Source organism: Silurus aristotelis (assembly GCF_946808225.1).
Source record: "Silurus aristotelis genome assembly, chromosome: 3".
In the NCBI taxonomy this organism is placed as follows: Eukaryota; Metazoa; Chordata; class Actinopteri; order Siluriformes; family Siluridae; genus Silurus; species Silurus aristotelis.
The window spans coordinates 19500031-19522860 of NC_139576.1; the positions used below are offsets into that span (position 1 = coordinate 19500031).

Below are 22830 nucleotides of genomic sequence, written 5' to 3' on the forward strand. Positions count from 1 at the left end.
TAAAATAAGTTTTTTAAATTAATACCATAATTTTGCTATAACGAGTCTCAAAAAAGGTTAAAAAAAATTGAGTGTCACTAAAAACAAACAGCTGGAAGAACATTTTTAACTAATTAAGTTAATTCACAGCAGGCCAGTAACACTGGGTAAAAAAGACTATCTAAGAGAGTAAGTGTCTCTCAGAAAGAAAGGTGGTCAGAGGTTCACCAATCTGTTAAAAATTGCATCTACCAATTGTGGAACAATTTTAGAATGATGTTCCTGAGATCCTCAGATTCTGAGAATCAGAAGCTATATCAGTACAGGATTGCTAAGATCTTTGGGCCCTCAGGCTGCAGGGCATTTAAAAACAGGCATGCTTTAATTTATGAAATACCTCCAGAAAATCTTTGTCTGTGAACACGGTTCACCAAGTCATCCACAATCACAGATTAAAGCTCTAAAATGCAAAGGAGTAGCCATATGCAAATATGTTTTAAAAAAATGCAGCCGTCTTCTCTGAGCCAAAGCTCATTTAAAATGTACAGAAGAAAAGTGGAAAACTGTGGTACAACAAATCAAAATTTTTTTTTTTTTTTTTTTTGAAACCATGGATTCCACCTCCTAAAAAGAGGAGTTACCATTCTGGCTTGTTATCAGCACTTAGTTCATAAGCCTGAATCTTTTATAATTTAGTGCCTGTGGATTTGGCAGATTTCACATAAGGAAAGGCATCAATGCTGAAGAGTATACACAGGTTTTAGTTCAACTGGATACTGCATCTATTACAACAGCAAGCCTCCATAGTAGAAGCTAAACTTCACTGCTTGCAGTACAGAACTTTCGCCGATTAAAAATATTTAAAACATCATAAAACAAAAAAAATGACAAAAGTGATCTCAGATCATACATGAATTTCCCAAAACTCCAGCAAATGGTCTCCTCAGTTCCCAGACATACAGGAATTGTTGTTAAAAAAAGAGATGCAAGACAGTGGTAAACCTAGGCAACTTTTTATATGTAGCAGCAATCAATTTCAAAATGACTTTATGATTTCCTTAAAATGGTACATTTCGATGTTCTACTGTCAATAAAAAATATATGTTTATGAAATATGCAAATGATTGTATTCCGTTTTGATTTATGTTTAACAAAGTGTCCCATCTTTGGAGGAACTGGGGTTTAATTTACTTTTGGAGAATTCTGCATTTACATTGTGTGGGAGAATCCAGAAGAATGGGAACATTTCCCTATTATTCCGACCTGAAAGCAGTCATGGCAATTAACTGTATTAGATAATATGAATGTCAATGTGTTTGCCTAATATAGCAAAAGAGTTTGCATATAGCAGAACTGTATTTATTATACTGTATATTTACCTGTCTTCTTTAATGCGGGCGAGAAGGGGTTCCAACCAGCCCACAGTGCATTCACAGTGAGCATCCAGGAAGGTGATAATCTGACCTCTAGTAGCAGCCGCTCCTCGCAGTCGTGCCCGAATCAGACCGGAGCGCTGTTCCATGCGCAAGATCCGCACCGGTACATCCAGTGTCTTCACATGGTCCTCGAGCTGCTTCTTTAGGAAATCTTTCATCACAGACAGAGTGACAAGAAGAACTTATATTCAAAACTTTGTTGGCTTGCATGTGAGGCTTGAAGTTCAATCTTATGAATGTTCCAGCCATATTATGCAGCCTGTCCATTATCGGGAATGTAACTAAAATCTCTACACACATCATGTTGCTCAGCATTCAGAAAAAGTTACCTCTTTCACTTGCATCATCCACCAGTAGGATCTCCATTAGTAGGTGCCTCGGCGAGCGGTTGATGACGCTATGTACAGTACGCAAGAGAGTGCTCCAAGCTTCATTGTGGAAAACAATCACAATGCTGGTGTTGGGCAGGTCGTCAGGGTAAACCTTTGTTTTACACCTTATTTGTGAAAAAAAAAGAAGAAGAAGATTTGCTGTTTCCTACAGGAAATGACAAGCTATTGGGTGGTTCTTTCAACATTATTTGATATTAGACACTTTTTTTTTTTTTTATAAGTCTTGGGATTTAGCCAGATGACCAAATCCAGATGTGTCACAAAAACTCTTAACAGGATAGCAAATCTGCAGTTAATAGACCAACCTCAGCTGACACAATCATGTTAGATTAGTAAGAAAAAAACCAAAAGTTCACACAATACAGATATTGAATGAAAATGCTTATTCCGTTCTGCAGAAATTTGTGGTACAGTGTGCATACATACAAACATCCACCCCACAAAACCTTTGTATAAAACTGTGATGGCAAAGACAGAATCTCCTTAGCTAAACTGGAAGTCTCTAGCAGATACAGAAACTTGTGGGGTAAATCTATTTAAATCTTAAATAAAGCATGAGGCTACATTAGAGATGCAGATGACTCAATAACAGAGAGAGAAAAAGAGACCGAGGCCGGATGGGCTCAGACGAAATGATGTGGGACATAAGGAGTAATGACAGCAGGGTTCCTCCTCTCCCTCGGTGTGATGCCAACGGCAAGTCTATGTTACATGGCAGCACAGCGCCCGTATCTGCAGGATTGCTTTTAATAAATCACAACACGCTTGCGAAATCCAGACGAACCCCTGTATGGTGTTTTATTGATTTGAGTGGTATAGATCATTGTCATGTTACAACCTCTGTGCTTCTCCGATATTCATGTAGTTTTGTTTGAATGCTACATTGTACAGCACACAGTATGTTCCTTGTCATCATCTCTAAAGCCATAATACTAGCTCCATGCATTCCACTGAGGTCTACGGAATAAGAAAATATGCTTTAAAGAAGAAAAATAGAACGGTGTGATGCCCATATTGTTGAAAAACTGAGATAAGAGTGTCTAGAGAGGAAATGGGTGTTAACAAATGGTCATAACAAAGATCATCAATGAATGCTTGTGACCCACGCTGAATGCAGTCATGTTTCATTCTAACAGCTCTGTGGGATTATGCTCCACAAATGGGATTTGGGTTTCAACAAACAAAGACCTTTCTAATCCATTTGTAGCTGACAGGAGAGAAAACAATCACAGAGGACAGCACCTTTTTCTGCACTTTATATAAAACATCCTGCAAAAGAAAACCCTGACGTTATCTTGCCATTAGACGAAAAGGGAAGATACGTGTACATAAGGGTATACACAAGGGTGTATAAAAAATAGGTTTTCCACATTTAAAACACATTATTTCTATCCTTATAGAATTCTTTCCTAATGACTGTGTAGCTGGAAAGCAGCATGAGGTAAATGAGAAACGAATCTCCGTTGTTGCTATCAGTATGATTAATGCGGTTCAGCCAACGCATACCGGCGCACTCAAGATTTACACTCCAAAACTATTAACCCAACCATGCCAAATGCTCACCCATCCAATCGCACATCAGGCAGACTTCTGTTGAGTGCCATCATGTCGCTGGCCATCAGGTTGAACTGGTTGATTTTAAAGAGTTCCTTCATCTTCTCCTGGTCCTCTTTCGCGATGATCACAGCCTTTCCCATTTCTCCTGGACCCTCATGAGTTCGGGACATCACAGCTGTGCAACAACAATAGCTACGGTTAGAAAACGCATTCGGTTGAATGTATTTAGCGGAATGTAAATCAACACTAGGCCATGAGCACTGTGATGATCAATGAGCTTTTAGTAATGGAGTGTAGGCAGGAAGAAGAGTTCTGAAATGTCTTTGCAAAAGAATGTTGCAGTGAGCAACTTTTCTGACTCACTGATCCATGTTATAGAATATGTCCGGTACATTGCAAGGCTGTCCTTGGACTGTGACTTGCTATAAAGTGTATCTTTTGAGCAACATTAACACTACAATCATTTAAAAAGCTAGCAATGCAGGCATGGACTCCACAGGAGAAGGTGTGCTGTGGTATCTAAAAGCATCTGTTCTAACATAAGTAATAACAGGAAATAAAATTGCATGAACTAATTTTAATTTCCTTTCTTTAAAACCTGTAATTGTTGGGAAGTTGCTGAGGTGTAAAGAAATACTTCAAGATGTACTGTTATTGAAAACTTAAGGGTAGAAATGCATGGCAACCAGTGTTTTATTTCTTACAGATATGTCAAGGGATTCTTGGGACATGTCATACAATTTTGTTAATAATTGAAAGTCCATCCGCACAGAGACAGTAAAGAAGATTTCACAACAAGCCTGCATAGATAGACCACAAATGATTCCAATGTCAAAAAGCTAGGATTAACCTGACCGTCTGTGGGTGAAGGATAGTTTGGATTAGACACTAAACCTAGGCTAAGATGGTCTTCCAGATTCACTGATCTTGAATACAGATGGCATAGAACAAAGAAAGAAATCACTCTTTGGGTAAGAGACATGTCTAAATGAAGACCTGACCTGTGCAAGTCCTAAACAATTTAAATAACAGTAAAGAAAAAGCAAGTCACCTCACTAAAAGGCGCCCTAACATATCATTACACCAAAATTCGGGTGTCATCAACTCCAGAAATTATCTGAAGATATAACTGGTCTCTGGTAAATTTCCCTAGTTGTGAATTTTCTTATGGGATGAATAAAAGTGATCTATCTATTGATCTACTGATCAATCAAAAAATAAATAGAGGAATAAAAGTAAAAAATATTAGATAGGATTTTTTACTTAAATACTCCAGACTGAAAGTCCTCAATAAATTTAAACATTTGCAATGCAGCCTTGTGTATATTTGAACCCTTTTAGTGTGAATTAGTAAAGCATCTGTCTAATCGTTCACTTTAGGTTGAAAACAAGAAAAACACAAAACTAAACAAAAACACAACTAATAAAACAATATGTAATGTGAAAAAAAAATCTGAGTGCGCATTAAAAGTTTTGCTACTTCTATCGTTAAGCATTGGTTTTTATATGCTTGAAATTAATTGTAATAATATTGGCTACCTTTTTTGGCATGCTTTTTTCTGGGTCTATTTTGCAACACATAATAGTACACACCATATAAAATACACAACATTGTGAGACAAATGCAGGGCAATAAATACACAGGCGTAGCCATCATTTCAAAAGTGGGGGGGACGCACTGTCTAGTGTCACCTGTTTGGTTTTTTTCTTTTCAGTTAACCCTTTTGTAATTGGCAGGTTTTATTTGTAATCATTTTTTTTTTTGCTATATATGCTTTATAATTATATATGATTATAAAACAGAAAGAAAGAAAGAAAGAAAGAAAGAAAGAAAGAAAGAAAGACAGACAACAGCTTGCCACTGGGACAGTACCCTTAAAAGGACATCTTTGTACCTTATTTACCCCAAAAATGTATAGTTGCACATTAAGGTACTTAAGGTAACATATTCTGAAGAATGCCTCAGTATTTGACTGATAATTACACTTGGACTTAAACATTGCTAACTGCACCCTCAGTAAAGCCCTGTGCAATTCTGGATACTGTTCCGATAGACCACCATCAGACTCCCCTGTCAATAGTACCTTTTCAAGAGCACTGATCATAAGCAAACTCTCTTGCTCAAATCTTTTATACTCTTTTGTAATTATAATAATAAGGCTTATTATTAAAATTACATGTTTAATGTTACTATTCGTCGTCCTCGTCTCTCCAGGTACATACCGTGACACATACTTGATATTAAGTAGAATTGGCAGAGTTAAACATGCTGTAAAATCTCAGTTCAACATTATCTTTATTCTTATTTGAAGGGTTTTGATAACACACCTGTTAAAACAAAAGACGTTATAAAAAAAAGTTAAGAAAAATACACAGAAAAAAATTTACATTTGTCCAAGCAGCTATTTTTCCTTATAATCCTTTAAATCCGTTAAAACTTGCTAATTATTCAACAAGAGCAACAGGCAGAGTTACTAAACATTGTGCAACACAATTCGGATACCATCCAACAGCCAACTTACACTGCTTGACTTTTTTGTAAAAAAGGAGTGAAGCGTTTTTTGCCGCTTTGAGCTCATCGCAACCGAATGTTGGATACAGCGCGGGACCGCGGCTGCGACTCGAGCTACAGTACTAGGGCGTGTGATGATGACGTGACAAGTAAACGCCTGATTGCAATTGATACGTGAACGTCATGTATAGACTATCTTGTCTCTTTGAATATTAAATCACTCTGCATTTATATACATTGCTCCAGTAAAACCTCAACATGTCGTGAACACAACTTTCCACTGAGGAGGGACGAATTTACTTTTTATAAAAAGTGTGTGGGACATATCCCCCGCATCCCCCGTGTAATCTAGGCCCCTGAATAAATACACAGGACACCTAAAACACAGAACACCGGCTGTACATAGTAAAATATTTGATAAGGAAGCAGCAACAGGTATATAAACTTAAGAGTTTCCACTTAAAACTGTTAGTGTCGTGTTAGTTGGACAATCCTGTAAAAAGGAACAAAGGCAGGGATGTTTCTCCTCTAAATATGTTCTACCTGAATGAAAAGAAACTTATCTCGTATCTCATAAATTGTGAAATTAGCCCTTTTTACCTAATAGATCTAATGCACAAGCAAAATCATTTAAATATAATAAAACACTTTACAGCAGCTACAATTATTGAATACAATTTAATTTATATAGAACTTTTACCAATGGACATTGTCCCAAAGCAGCTATAGAAAACTAAATATATTGCACCTATATATTTTAGCATCATAAATTAGTCCCTACAAGTTTAACACTAATCAGCAAGCCAATTAAGAAGCTGAGAAGAGATATGAAGTTTTTGGCTTAACTAGTGAAGCATTTTCCAAAATAGGGCTATCAAGCATGAACAGCCAAAATCCAGCTGACTAAACCACATCTCTGCAGCTATCCCTCATCTATGCAGCTGTCTATTGACCAGTAGTTTACAAGTGTTGCATGTGACTCTTGCACATATCAGCTTCACCAATAGATTTTCAGGCAGTAAGACAAAGTCTGATGCAGAAGTAAGTGATGTGAAAAGCTGTCAGCAAGAAAAGTGCATTATTGCATTTATCAAAAAAGCAACTGGAATATTGTTATATTATGTATTGTCAGAAAAAGCCTGCTAATGATTTGCCTCCATACTGCAGGGCATCATTCATACACAATGCTCCATTAATTTTTTTTCCCATTAAAAGCGCATAATTTTCATTGCCTCAAAAACATTCACGGCTTTTATGTCATCACACATATTTCCATGTCGTTTTATTCTGATCTTGTTAAAGAACATGAGATTGAACACACTGACCATCAAATATTAAAATAAAATGAAACAAATTCAAGAAAGGTCACTTTCAACCTTATATTAGAGGGCTCTAGAAGTATTTTATTTCACTCCAGGGCCTACAACCAAAATCAAAAATGACCTTAATAGTGCAAATCCTTCCACCTGACACAATCCAGTAACCATGTACACCTGAGTTGCTAACAGACTGTCATTGCTCTAAGCCCTGCTCGTCTTGGCACAAGGCTGCTTAGACCTCATTTGCCTGTTTAATTCCCATTAACAGCCTTCTGATTTTGCCCAGTCGGTCACGCATAAAGATCCTTTTCTTGTGATCACATGACAGGATTTCTGTGTTTCCCCAAAATACAAAACCATTGGACATGTAATGTTTCTATAGTTAGTTGAGCAAAAACGCTCTGTTCCTCAGTAGATGCTACAGTCCCCCGTTTTAATAAGAAAAGCTGATTATCTCACAGTCGTAAACCTATTTATTAGGAACAGCATCCAAGTAAAGACAAGGAAGCAGGCTGATAAGTTTTTTTTTTTAGATCTTCAGCCACTTTGGCTAGTCAGCCCCCCCTCCTTTTTTTTTTTTATTTTTTTTTTTTACATCCTTTACTTCTAAATTAGAAATGAATTATCACGTGACAATGATACATTTTTGCCACGTCATTGGATCAAATATACAGCAGCTGGTTACTAAGTGTGTGCACTATTTCATCCTGCTAAACTGGATGTTAAATAACCATATGTGTCTCACTGCTTGGGAAAAAGCAGTCACCTGGTGAAAGTTTTCTATCATGCATATAGCAGTAGCAATAAACAGTATACACCAAAGGTTAAAAAGAAAGATGCATTTAAAGATTTCATTATAAAAAAGCATTTTGTTTAAGAACAGAAAGACCAAGAGCTACCTCTGCTACAGAGAATTACTTTATTAGAATTACCAGCCACAGAAACCGCCGATTTACATAAACGCATCTCGGTGGCAGACATATTTAAACAACACAAGCAGAAGAGATTTCAAGAAACACAAATATGGACATTAGATCAGTGGAAAACTGTCCAAATTTGTTTCTATTTTTGGTTCTTACCACTTTGTCTTTGACGTGGAGAGAGTGAACGGACACTCTCAGCGCTGTGCTGATGACACTGTTGGTGATTTATTCAAACTTGAGGGCTTCAGCATGGCTGCCCCAGCATTTTGCAGTGACATGTCATCCCATCTGGTATGCACTTAGTGTCATTTCTTTTCAAACAGGACAATGACCCCAAACACACCTCTAGGTTATGTAAGAGCTATTTGTCCAAGAAGGAGAATGATTTGCTGCATCAGATGACCTAGCCTCCACAATCACCAGTTGAGATGGTTTGGGAGGAGTTGGACTGGAGAGTGAAGGAAAATCCACCAACAAACACTCAAAACATCTGGGATTCTCTCAAGATTGTTGGAAACCCATTCCAGGTAACTGCCTCATGAGGCTGAGTGAGTGAATGCCAAGAGTGTGTAAAGCTTTTACCAAAGCAAAAGGAAGCTAATTTAAATAATCGAATACATAAACCACCTTTGGGAAAATGTAACACATTTATGTTTACTTTATAATTTCTTATGTGTTCTTTCATAGTTTGGATGACTTCAGTCTTAATGTATAATGAAAATACTTAAAAAAAAATAAAAACGATTTAAAGGTGTGTCCAAACTTTTGACTAATACTGTATATATCCGAAAAAAGAGTAGTCCCACAGTGTCGGTGTAAAATTTGACCCATATTTGAATAAATATTAAAACTCTGACCCCTAATAAAATTTTTGTGTGTTTAAAAGTGCAGCGATAGAAAACCACTTCTAAAAGAAAGATTTAACGGCTTTACAAGCTCTATATAATTTTCTTATCCGACATCCATAGCAAAAATGTTACCATTAAAAATGGACCATTGTGCTAGAGTTAAAATTTTGCTGATTCTTGCTGAAAAGGGTTTCCCTTCATTAGTTACATCCCATGAAGTTCATAGCTCAACGTTCCATCCATTTATTAAATCTATAATTTTAACATTTAAACAATAAAACAAGTGAGAAAGGGACGAGCCATAATGTTGGACTCACCTCTGAGAGCGGGCAGGAGTGAGTGATCCTTTCGATTGTCACATTTGTTACACTCGCTGAAGTACAGCAGCAGGAAGACGTCCACCAGCACCCAGACCAGTGAGGTGGTGAGCACCACCTTACAGTAAACAAAGCGCCGCATGAGCCTTACAGATGTCAGGAGGCCAAGGTGAGGTCAGATACAGCAAAAGACGAGAGGCCAGGCAGCACAGTGGCAATGCAGCAGAACACAAAGGACGCCGTCATCCCACTAAAAGGAGAAAACTACAGCAATTAAAGATATACAGAAGGCAGAGGATAACAGACTTTTGTATGTATTCAAGTGCATCTGTGATTTTGGCTCAGAGAAACAGCTTAATATAACAACCAGCATCAACTGGTTAATGGAGTTCTGGTCATGAGTAGCAAAATCTCTCTGGTATAGCCAGTATGTCCTTTTTAAGACTGATTTTATTTTCAATGACAGTTGTTTTTTATAAAAATGAACTATTTAGTTGTTTTGTAAAAAATAAACCCTTAATGAACATTTTGAATACACACAAGTCAGCGATAAGATTTTAAAGGAAGAAATACATTTCACGAAACCTGTGCATAGCTTTCTTTTGCCAAAAACCCAAAGAGAAGAAAAAGTTTGATTGAAACATTCCTGAGAAATAGTGCATTTGACTGTCTCACTGCACTGTCAGTTTTTATCGTTATTATAAGCTGAAAGAGAAGTTGTCTATGTATAAAAGTGACAGTCATTCGAAAAGAATAATAATAATAATAATAATAATAATAATATGTTACTAGTGTATGTATATGTAAATTGCACTGCTTAGCAAAAATAGTCTATATAGATGTTTTCTAGAATTTCTGCAGAAACAAAGGTTCTTCTGTGCTTTTCATAGCTGTTGTGTATGATAAATGTATGAACATGAGAGAACTGGCAGCAGAGGAAGCAATGTAACATGTTTACAAGTAGATTGAATTACACAGCCAGACCCTGCCGGGAAAACAGAGGTTGCTGTAGTATGATTTACAGGAAGTCCAGAAAGACTGGGATGGGGTTGTAAAAGTCTTAGGGAGAAACTTGACCAGGGAAAAAAAAGAAGAAAAAAAATTGGTTTCCACCCAAATTCCAAAAACATGCTTATAAACTGAAATGCATGTCTGCAAGGTGCCCTGTGATAGACTGGCATCCTATTCAGGGATTCTTCCTGCCTTATACATAATATTCCAGAAACAGGTTCTGGATCTACAATACTAGGATAAAGTGCCTACTGAAGATGAATTATTCAGCAGTGAGACAACATGATACAAATAACTTTACCATATTTACTGATAACATTCTCATCTGCGTGGGCAAGTGAAAGCGTTTCAACAAAAAGGCTCCGAGAGGAAATCAGGAGAGAGTAGTCAAAGATATGTGCATGATAGAGCTTGTCAGAGTGGACAATTTCCTCTACAGTTCTGCCAGACACCCCTAAAGGGAAATCAAATAATCTCATTTCCATCTAACCTTCACTTCTCATGTGTTACCTCACTATTTTCTCTCCCTCTCTCCCAAAATGAAACAAGCGTCGAATGCTAATTGAAGCCGACAATCTTTACTAAACACACTCTCAAGAAGATCTCTCTCTCTCTCTCTCTCTCTCTCTCTCTCTCTCTCTCTCTCTCTCTCTCTCTCTCTCTCTCTCTCTCTCTCTCTCTCTCTCACACACACACACACACACACACACACACACACACACACACACACACACACACACACACACACACACACACACACAGACTGACACACACAGACTGACACACACACAGACTGACACACACACAGACTGACACACACACAGACTGACACACACACAGACTGACACACACACAGACTGACACACACACAGACTGACACACACACAGACTGACACACACACAGACTGACACACACACAGACTGACACACACACAGACTGACACACACACAGACTGACACACACACAGACACACACACAGACACACTTAAACTGAGACCTCAAATTGAACTGAAGTAACTGTTTTTCTGCCCATCTGCTTGGCTGACCAACTCTGTGTTATGAGTGCATTTCCACCAGTCATGCCCCAGGCCAGAGCTGTATTCCCGAGTCTATGCTGGAAAGGCACAGTTATTAGCACAGCCATCTGCATGGATAGGTCTTTACTGTCCACTGATCAATGCACACAAGCAAAACAAAAATGACCTGCATTACAATTACAGACTTAATATCAAGGCCTTTTGAACAAGTGTAAAGGTCTTAAACACATGCACCTGTATCATGTTCTGAAACATGGTAATGAATTTCAATGCCTGCTCAAAGATGCATGAACAAAAGCATTTTGATTAAAAAAAAAAAAGAAAGCTTTAATTATGGGTAAATAATACGCATTAAGTCAATCTGTTCAATATCTATGTAACCGTTTTCCAAAGATCTTACTGTAAGCAAGAAAATTCAGCCTTGGGCTTTGTTCTAGCATATATACCACGTGTTTTTAGGGTATGCTGTACGTGTGCAGTAAAGCTTACAGGGCTTCGTCCTTGATCATCTCAGCACAAAATTTGAAGAAGACTGCATTTCGCAAATCTTGTGAGGTTTAAAAGATTTCTATGATCTACAGCAGGGGTCACCAACCTTTTAGAATCTGAGAGTGACTTCTTGGGTCCTGATTAATGTGAAGGGCTACCAGTTTGATACTGGTATCTGAACTAACAAATTTGCTCAATTTACCTTTAATTATATGTTATTATTAATAATTAATGATATTCATCTATGTGAAGACACTGATCATGTTAATGATTTCTCACAATAATTAGCAACAATGATTTAACAAGGTAGGAAACAGATCAATATCAATATGTAAAACTTTATTTCTAGAAATCTCTGCAAGTATTTACATTTTCAAATGATCACTTCTACAACATTTTCAGTAGCCACTAACAATTTTTAACAAATCATGCACTACGTTGCATCATGTTTGTACAGACTATCAGTTACGTCACATACAAAAAATCAACTTGGAGACCACCTAGCTCTAATCTAATATGAAACATTTTTTTAAGTTGGTTTTTTTTCTTTAATGTTGTCATTTTCAAATTCACACTAATGCAAGTGTGATTTAAAAAAAAAGAATATCAACAAAACAAATTAGATGCAGCTCACTGGTAAGTGGCACTATGGTGAGCTACTTTTAGAAAAGGCCCGCGGGCGACTCATGAGGTCCTTGTGGGCGACCCACGTGGTCCTTGCGGGCGACCTAGTGTCCGCAGGCACCATGTTGGCAACCTCTGATCTAGAGCAACTTCTTGACAACTGAACTGAGAAACTTGCACATAACCGGTTTGTCCATTCTAGTCAATTGTCAATGCTTTTTAGTACATTTTGTTATAACTAAATTGCTTAGAATTGCAGATGCACACAACAACTTCATAGACACCTCATCCTCTTTATCAAATCATTGCAAATCTTTTACGAATCGCCTGCTGGTGTAGGGTTACCCTGTTTTTGGGACCCTGTAGTCATAATCATTAGTTTCCTGAAATCCAAAACCTGAAAACTCCACTGAGTGCATCTTAATTAAACTCTCAGCTAAACACAAGATCCCGAGCATGATTCACTGCTTTACAGTCAACAAGAGCTTTTTAATTTGCAAGCGATGCAATGTAACAATGAACTGGACTGTTCCTTATATAGGCTAATAGAATTGTAATTAGACTTTCTATTTTGGGAAATCCACCGCCTACAGCAACACAAAAACTTTGTTTCGTAGCATTTGAACTTTTGGCACTAAAGAGCCTGCGTCTAATTATTACCTCCTACATCACAACTTGCTCTGTTGATGAACAGCATGATAATTAGCAGACAATTTAAACAGGTTAATGTCGTGAATTTGCGGCAGAAGACACGGTGCCTGGTTGTATTTTATTTCAATTGTTTTGCCCGTTATCCTATTTAAAAAAAAAAAGCACTTTTCTAAGACCTGCAGCTCCACTGAGTATATCATGATCAGGGCTTTCATAATTTTGTCACATTTTTCTAGTCTGGGTAAACATGTAACAACAAATCCAGCCTAAATATTATTTGTAAGAAATATGTTATTTGTAAGAAAATTATTATTTAAACTATTATTTTGAAAAAAAAAATTTTTTGTAAAAATAAAAAATTTGTGTAAAATGGATAAATAATGCTTCATGTGATAATTAATATTTAAATAATTATGATCATATTACCATTACTATATGGTATATTATAACAATACTTCATAATTTATAAATGGTGATTATTACTGCTGATATTATTATTTGTAGTACGTTTTAGATAAATGATATTTAATCCTTATATATATATATATATATATATATATATATATATATATATATATAGAGAGAGAGAGAGAGAGAGAGAGAGAGAGAGAGAGAGAGAGAGAGAGAGAGAGAGAGAGAGAGAGAGAGAGAGATTTTTTAGATAGATACATTTCTAGAAACAAGCAACTTTCTCAGTGAGGGTTACACACACACACACACACACACACACACACACACACTAAATCTTTACCCGGATGAATGAGAGCTGCAGGAGCCGACAGTCAGCCAGCAACGTGTTGCATTTGGTCTCTTGTCCTTTAATTACCAGTGGATGAAGGTAGATCTCCTGATAACCCCAGCAGAAAGCATTGCTTGGCTCCTCTATCTGCCACTGTATAACACTGATATGGCACTGATATGCATCAAAAAAACGCTGTGGTCTGCGTGTGGGATCGGATATGGTGTGCTAATGCAGAGTTGAAGAGGCTAGCTTCCTCATTCCTTGACTCGGATGCTCGATGGTGCTAGCTGCATCCATGCTCCTTCCTGTACACAGCTCTCCTCCGACGCTTCAGCTCTATCATTCGTCTTCATAACTCTTACACTTCCATAATGATGACCAGCCGTGTTTCAGCGCCAGAGACACCATCGCCCACGGACTCTTCCTATCCGCAGCCGAATCGCAGAATACATCGCATTAGATGTGTGAGCTAGGAGACAGGTATCTAACCTAATGGGTTTTGATTTGAGTGAAACGCTTACAAACTGCCACAGTTTCCCTCATTGGAGAAAAGGCGTGCCCGTCATGAGGATGGCGCGCATGCGCACCAGAGATGCGCACTTTTTATGGCGGTTCAGTAGAGTGAGTGTGGAAATGGTTAGGAAACTTTTTTCATACTATGTCAGGCATTTGCTTGTGTTAAATAGTGTTACGTGTTGGTGTTGACAGCCGCATTGCATTAGTCATTATTTACCTATTATAGTTCATTCGATTTAAAACCGCAAGAGTCACACCTATATGTTTAAATAGGATGTTTCTGGCAACACTTATAACTTGCATCAATCCAAAATATATTTCAGACCTACAGTACCAGTCAATGGTTTGGACATCTTCTTCAGTGATTTTCTTTCTTTATTATTTTCAATATTGTACATTTATATTGAACACATCCAAACTGTGAAAAAGCATGTATAGGAATTATATAGTAAACAAAAAAGATTTGATTGTCCAATGCTTTAGGTTTGGTGGCAAACGCATGGCATTCTCTTATCAATTTTACGAGGTAGTCACCTGGAATGGTTTTCAGTTCACAGGTGTGCCCTATCAATAATTAGATCATTAGTTGTATTGAGCAAAAAAAAAAATGTGAGTACAGAGTCAATAACCCTATTGTTATACTACAACTACTGTACAAAATCCATACTTTGGCAAAAAAAACACAAAAAAAAGTCCATCATTACTGTAATAAATGAAGGTCAATCAATACGAAAAATCTCAAGAACTTTAAATGTATTCCAAAGTGCAGTTGCCAAAACCACCCAACCCTATGATGAAACAGGCTCCCATGAGGACTGTCCCTGGAATGGAGGGCCAAGAGCTACCTCTGCTGCAGAGGATGTTGATTAGAATTACCAACCTATATTTTAACATCCACTGTTTGGAGGAAGCTCTGTAAATCAAAATTTCATAGTTAAATTGTGAGAAAGAAACCATTATTTTGAAAAAACAACAAGCAGAGAAGATTTGTTCATGCCAAGAAACACAAGTAATAGACATTTCTATAGAACAGTGGAAAACTGGTTTTATGAGTCCAAATTTGAATGACGGTTCCTACTGTGAACCACACTGGAGGTGTGATGGAGTGTGGGTGCAAAATTCCACATTTTTTATAATTTCATAATTTGAATGTCTGCAGTATTAATATACAATGTTGAAAACAAGAAAAATGTAAAAAAAAAACATTAAATAAGAAGTTGTATCCAAACCTTGGTGACTGGTACTGTAGATTTAAGTGCATTTTACACATTTCTGAGCTATTTGACACAGGATAGAGTTTGGGTTTTTTTAGAATTTTAGAATTAAATCTAGCCATGTAGCAATGATGTGTTGTAAAAAAAAAAAAAATTGCATTACTACTGAGTGATAGGATCTGTTTTATGCTCCGTATTAAGGTGATAGTGACATCCAGTGGTCATGCAGCGGTGTGTATCTACATTTCTATAATAATAATATTATTTTTTTAATAACAATAATATTATTTTTATTATTATTATTATTATTAATAATAATAATAATAAAATACGTCATTTTTTATTAATAAGCAGGCCATCAGGATAGTGTTTGTAAACACACTAATGTGTGTGACTGGCATTTAAGACCAACAAGTGTTGACATTTCGATTCCAGCCATTGAAAAATGGAGAGCTAATCTAAATCTTTTATGTTGATTCCATACACAGAGCGAATCACTTCAATTAAATTTTATTTGTATTGTACTTTTAACAATGGACATTATTCCAAAGCAGCTTAACGGAGATAAATAGAGTCAAGAGAGAAGTCAAGAAGCTTTTATTGTCATTTCAATCATATATAGCTGAGGCAGTAAACAGTGAAATGAGAACAGAACAGAAAAGACAGAGCTAAGGAGTAGTAAGTGTCCTCGCCACATAAAGTGCATTGTGTTCAAACTAGTGCAAACAGTGCAAGACAGACAGTGTAGGACAAATACACAAAACACAAAATAGCACCGCCTATAAACCTACTGTATATCATACAGTACAGTGTGCAGAGAGAACTGAGTACAGGAGTGTACTTGTAAGTAAACAAAATGTAAACAAAAGGGTTTGTGCAAAACAGCATGTAAACAGTTTGTAATAAAGAAGTAATATAATATGGGTGGTACTTATGTCATGGATGTGTGAAATGAGTATGAGTGTGTGTTTGAGTCCCGGTTTTACAGATCAGTAACACAGTTGAGTGTGTGTGTGCATTAAGATAGGTTAAAAATATAAATTGTACACGTTAATCCATGTAATTTTATCCCTAATGAGCAAGTGGTGACAGTGGCAAGAAAAAACTCTGAGATTTGACTGAATTAACTTAATGATGATGTGCTAAACTGAGCTATGCTAACGAAAGTGTTGTATTCTACAACACAAACGTGACAAATATTCTGTGTTAGAAGAAATCTGGAAACAATGGAAATTGTGATTTTTTTTTTTTTTTTTTTTTTACTGTCAAAAAAAAATGCTTACAATGAAATAGCATTGAGGTAAAACACAAAAGCTTTAAAGAAAAAAAAAGTAACCAGTCACAATATATTTACTAAAGCTTTTCAGGTTTCATTCAGTAATTCCTCCAATAATGCCTCTTGTCCTCTGAATTAGAAATGTGTCTGAACATGTTAACAAATGTTACTGGTTCCTTTGTATCAACATTTTGTAATAAGAAAAACATGATGGCATTTAAAAATAAAACTTATTTGCCTTAACCCAAGAAAATTTAACATTTAAACCAAGAATTATTTTGTTTCTGTGACCCTTGCATGACCCTAAAGCTGAAAGGGAGAAATGCTACCCAGTGTGCCACCACATCACCCTCTACTTATTCATCAAAGAGCAATTAACATTTATGATTCACCTTCCTGCTTCAGTGAATAATCTCACTTTCCCCAGAGACTTGCACTTCCCAAGACCTACTGTCGTAATTCTAAGATGTTTCACTGCACCTAAATGTTATTCATAGTATGCTCATTTTTAACACCCAGTAGGCTATATATATATATATCATTGTGCATCACTAGTTGCTTTCACTCTAGGACTCCCGGGTGTCAAAGAAATGATGAATTTCTTTTTAAGTGTTGTCTGAAAGAGGCAATATCAATATCATTTATCGAAATAATTTGAACTGTGGTATATGTTTCATCTAATATAACTCCCAGTTTATTTAAATATAATTTCCCAGTTTTGAGCAATGAAATGAATCACCACCAATGATCCTGTATACATTATGTAGTGTTATAACTTGCTTTTAAAATTGATGTAATTGGGTACGTTGGTGAAAAAAGATAATAGCACAAAAGTAGCCATTTGTTGGTTTCATAAGTATACACCTTGTTGGGCCAATATTTGGCAATTGTGATATTTTCACCCATTCTTCTCAGCAGAATCCATCAAGGACTTTCAGACTTAATAAAGACTACAAGCAAACAGCAGTTCCACAGATTCACAAAGGACTGAGATTTGGTCTTACCCTGGGAGAGTCTAATGAACTCAGGTTCTTAATTTTTTTTGGCAGTATTTTGGGTCATTGGCTGTTGGAATGTGCTCCTCCTCAGTCACAAGTCTCTTACAGGCATCGCCTTGGTATTACGTTCTCAGGGCATGGGTTTTCAATGCAGAAATTTCAGAGTTTAGTCTTGATCAGTAAACCTTATATATATATATATATATATATATATATATATATATATATATATATATATATATATATATATATATATATCCAAAAGGATGTGGAGAAAGGAGGATGTGAGAGACATAATATAAAAAAAAATATCCAGAAATAACAATGTATGATTTTTAAACTATTTATTTGTATGATACAGCTGCAAATAAGTATTTGAACACCTGAGAAAGTCAATGTTAATATTTGGTACAGTAGCCTTTATTTGCAATTACAGAGGTCAAACGTTTCCTGTAGTTTTTCACCAGGTTTGCACACACTGCAGGAGGGATTTTGGCCCACTCCTCCACACAGATCTTCTCTAGATCAGTCAGGTTTCTGGCCTGTCGCTGAGAAACACGGAGTTTAAGCTCCCTCCAAAGAGTCTCTATTGGGTTTAGGTCTAGAGACTGGCTAGACCACGCCAGAACCTTGATATGCTTCTTACAGAGCCACTCCTTGGTTATCCTGGCTGTGTGCTTCGTGTCATTGTCATGTTGGAAGACCCAGCCTCGTCCATCTTCAATGCTCTAACTGAGGGAAGGAGGTTGTTCCCCAAAATCTCGCAATACATGGCCCCAGTCATCCTCTCCTTAATACAGTGCAGTCGCCCTGTCCCATGTGCAGAAAAACACCCCCAAAGCATGATGCTACCACCCCCATGCTTCACAGTAGATCTTGGGATGGTACTCATCAATCTTCTTCCTCCAAACACGTTTAGTGGAATTATGACCCAAAAGTTCTATTTTGGTCTCATCTGACCACATGACTTTCTCCCATGACTCCTCTGGATCATCCAAATGGTCATTGGCAAACTTAAGACGTGCCTGGACATGTGCTGGTTTAATCAGGGAAACCTTCTGTGCCATGCATGATTTCAAACCATGACGTCTTAGTGTATTACCAACAGTAACCTTGGAAACGGTGGGCCCAGCTCTTTTCAGGTCATTGACCAGCTCCTCCCATGTAGTTCTGGGCTGATTTCTCACCTTCCTTAGGATCATTGAGACCCCATGAGGTGAGATCTTGCATGGAGCCCCAGTCCGAGGTAGATTGACAGTCATGTTTAGCTTCTTCCATTTTCTAATGATTGCTTCAACAGTGGACCTTTTTTCACCAAGCTGCTTGGCAATTTCCCCGTAGCCCTTTCCAGCCTAGTGGAGGTGTACAATTTTGTCTCTAGTGTCTTTGGACAGCTCTTTGGTCTTGGCCATGTTAGTAGTTGGATTCTTACTGATTGTATGGGGTGGACAGGTGTCTTTATGCAGCTAACGACCTCAAACAGGTGCATCTAATTTAGGATAATAAATGTAGTGGAGGTGGACATTTTAAAGGCAGACTAACAGGTCTTTGAGGGTCAGAATTCTAGCTGATAGACAGGTGTTCGAATACTTATTTGCAGCTGTATCATACAAATAAATAGTTTAAAAATCATATATTGGGATTTCTGGATTTTTTTTTTTTTAGATTATGTCTCTCACAGTGGACATGCACCTATGATGACCATTTCAGACCCCTCCATGATTTCTAAGTGGGAGAACTTGCAAAATAGCAGTTAAAATACTTATTTTCCTCACTATATATATATATATATATATATATATATATATATATATATATATATATATATATATATACACACATTCATATTTGTGCACATTCATGCCATACTATATAATTCTTATTAGGTTCATTTCATCTCCAGGTTGCAATACCTGGAGATAAAATGTAGGAAAGTTGTGTTAGCAGGCCACAAGACTTTTTTTTTTGTGGGACCTTTCTATTGGCATAGAAAACCCACTGTAAGTCCACGAATGGTCCTAGATTTCCGGATGCATAGTTTTAACTATTCTAATTTAACAGTAACGCTGTAGTGCATTTTCAGTAATTGTTATGGACCTCACTTGAATGGCTTCACTATTATGTGATCCTGCTGAGTGTGATGAGACGGAAAACTGGAACCCACCTGTAAGTTGGATGTCGTGATGTCGCTCTAGGTGGCGCCATTTGGCACGTGTCCCAGCTCCGACGAGATTGCGCGCGTGTGTGTGTGCGCGCGCGTGTGCGTGTGTGCGCGCGCGTGTGTGTGTATGCGCGCGCGTGTGCGTGTGTGCGCGCGCCTCTCGTTTCAACCATAAATGGTTTTCCCCAGCAGGTACAACATCCCATTGCCTGTGTGCACCGGGCGCGCGCTGCTTTATTACTTCCGCCTTTGACACGCAATCACGGGATGCTGAGTGCAAAGCGGCATGGAGCTTCTTCTGCCTGCACATTTCCTTCCACGTCTGTTTTGGGTTCAAACTTGATGAACTAAAATAAGACTTTTTTTTTTCTTAGACGCTTTGAATAATCTTTTATTCATTGTTTAAGTGAGCTCTTGGGTGCCGAAGAACGGAAATGAAAATGAACGGCACCACGTTTAACCAAACGGACGGCGGTATTTTCTCCAACAGGACTGAGGAGATCTTAACGTGTTGTAACTTCTCGTCGGTGGTGACGGACGACGGCTTCGCGGCGGCGGCTGCCCCGGATGATGAGCGCAGCCTGTTCGTGATGAGAGCCGTGCAGATCGCCGTGATGTGCGTTCTCTCTCTCACCGTGGTGTTCGGCATCTTCTTTCTCGGCTGCAACCTCCTCATCAAATCCGAGGGCATGATTAACTTTTTAGTGACGGATCGGCGACCGAGCAAAGAAGTCGAAGCGGTTATAGTGAGCGTGTATTAGCGCGCTCTGTGCGCACCAAAGCGAAAACTCGACACGTTTAGACGCACCTGGATCTTTTTTTTTTTTTTCCCAGCTAAAGCATTTAAAGCGTCTACTGTACGTACGAACTGATTCGAAGTTCCTCTTCAGCCAAAGTGTGTGTATGTGTGTTAAAGAGCATCCTACAGATTTGCTGTGCACACCACCGAAATCACAACGAAGGTCGAACATACAAACCTTAACTCTTATATTAGATGTTCTTTACCGAAAGTATTTTTTTTGGCGTGTAAATGCGGGTTTGGATACATGCAACATGTCTGCAACAAGCCGTGCGCACTTCCGACTTGATTTTTTTTGTATGAGCACAACTTATTATAAATAATCACGATTTTTGTATAAGTGCACGGATGTGCGTTTGTTAAAACTGAAAGGCTACACATATTGTTTGACGTTTAATGTAATAAAGAATTTATTAATGTACATGAAAAGTGTTTTTAGGATTTTTGCAATACCTACAGAAGCGTGAAAGAATAGATATGATATTCTCTTGAATTACAAAAAATATTTTTTTTTGCTTTAACACAATAAGGAAAATATAATATATTCTTTTCTATATTTATAAAATCTGCATTCATTCAAAAACTTAGATTGTGTGTGTCAAAATCTGTTAAAGCATTATATAATGCGTTTCATAATATGCACATATACACAATCATACATGTGCATGATGTCCCCCTGCAGGGAAAGTTAGAGTTTAAATGGGATATCAGTGGGGATTAATCTGTCCCCGTCATTACAGCACCTGAGCGCCTGTATCTTAACTTACTACGTCACAGGGATTTTCAGCCTTTTATTTAAGCTTTGTCTGAAAATTTAGCTTTCTATGTAGTCCCTAAATATAAATTAGTATGCATGTAATTGAAAAATGTGTAAAAATTATTTTCTTTAAAAAAGGAAACCATCCGCTCGGCCTGGCCACACTAATCTCATGTCGAATAAACCAATTCACAGCTCTGAAGAAGGGTGAAAAACATGATGAGTCAATTCATACGATGTCCCAACAAGCATATATGATTACACTGGGTTTAATAATTAATGGAACATTGTTGAGGTGATCATTTGACTGATTGCTCGTGTAGCGTACGTTAGTTCCTGATGGAACTGAGCAGCTTGAAGAGTTGTCTTACATCTTACTAGTAAATCTTTTGTTGTTCAGATTTGCCTGATTGGATTACTATGAATAAGTTATCAGTTTGAGTTCAGAAGTAAACTACCTCCTATTTACATGTTCAGTTTTTCAGTAGTGATCGCCCACTGTGGTCTAATAGCAGGGGGTTCCTTCATGGTGGACATCATAGTGTGTTATAGATTCAAAAAGTTGTAAATCTTTTCTAAACGTGTTTACCACATGTATGTCAGTGATTAAGTAGAGGTGCCAGCTGTAAGCCAGACCTATTTATATGAGTGTGAGAGAGCTGTGAGCTTGCTAACTTCACAGTGAATTATAATGAAAAACGCACACATATAGATCTAGACAGATCACGATTACATCATTCCTGTTTAAAATAAAAGGAGATAGTTAAATGTTATTCACCCTTTCATCAAGTTTAACCAAAGCAACTACTCACTATTATAAGATTTGGACTAGTGTTTATATGAACCTAATACAGAGCATCAATAAATGCATGTTATAATGGGGAAATGGAAAGTCAGTTATTTTATGATTATTATACACTTCTGATTTTAAAAACATTTATTTTGTGTTTTTTTATTTTTATTATTATTATTATTACATTTGCTTCTGAGTAGATTATTCAGTTTGTGATTGTGTAGCCTTTTGTTCATTTCCATTACACAGTTTTGTTGGATATCTGGCTATATGATATTTCTAATGCACCTTAAATTAAAATTATGGGCACATCACATTAGAGAGGTCAGGTGGGCCGTGCACAGTCCGTTGATTGAAAAGCTCGGAATAGCTTGTACATCTCTAAATGTTTGTGAACAATGTGTTAACAATGAAATGCTCTTAAAAATACCCCGCAAGCAGGCTGTTCATGCCCATTATTAATGCATTACCTATTTTT

The 22830-nt window shown here is 37.3% G+C and overlaps 2 protein-coding genes across 6 annotated transcripts in view; one reads left to right on the forward strand and one right to left on the reverse strand.

Moving 5' to 3' along the window:
* Positions 1–14423, reverse strand: part of galnt13 (polypeptide N-acetylgalactosaminyltransferase 13) — a 40534-nt gene extending 26111 nt beyond the window's left edge. For 3 of the 5 annotated variants that reach the window (XM_083536735.1, XM_083536734.1, XM_083536738.1), the window contains exons 1-5: positions 13848–14399; positions 9284–9533; positions 3371–3539; positions 1745–1911; positions 1359–1566 (exon numbers count right to left, since the gene is read on the reverse strand). In XM_083536735.1, coding sequence (XP_083392861.1) covers positions 1359–1566; positions 1745–1911; positions 3371–3539; positions 9284–9425 — 686 coding nt within the window. In that variant the 5' untranslated portion in view covers positions 9426–9533; positions 13848–14399. Of the gene's footprint in view, positions 1–1358; positions 1567–1744; positions 1912–3370; positions 3540–9283; positions 9548–13847 lie in introns of all 5 variants that reach the window. The other 2 variants (XM_083536736.1, XM_083536737.1) reach the window with 2 other exon arrangements.
* Positions 14424–20188: 5765 nt separating this feature from the next.
* On the forward strand, positions 20189–21193 carry rprma (reprimo, TP53 dependent G2 arrest mediator candidate a). The gene has a single exon (XM_083537958.1). The coding sequence runs from the start codon at positions 20438–20440 to the stop codon at positions 20762–20764; it is 327 nt and encodes a 108-aa protein (XP_083394084.1). The 5' UTR covers positions 20189–20437; the 3' UTR covers positions 20765–21193.
* Positions 21194–22830: the final 1637 nt, after the last annotated feature.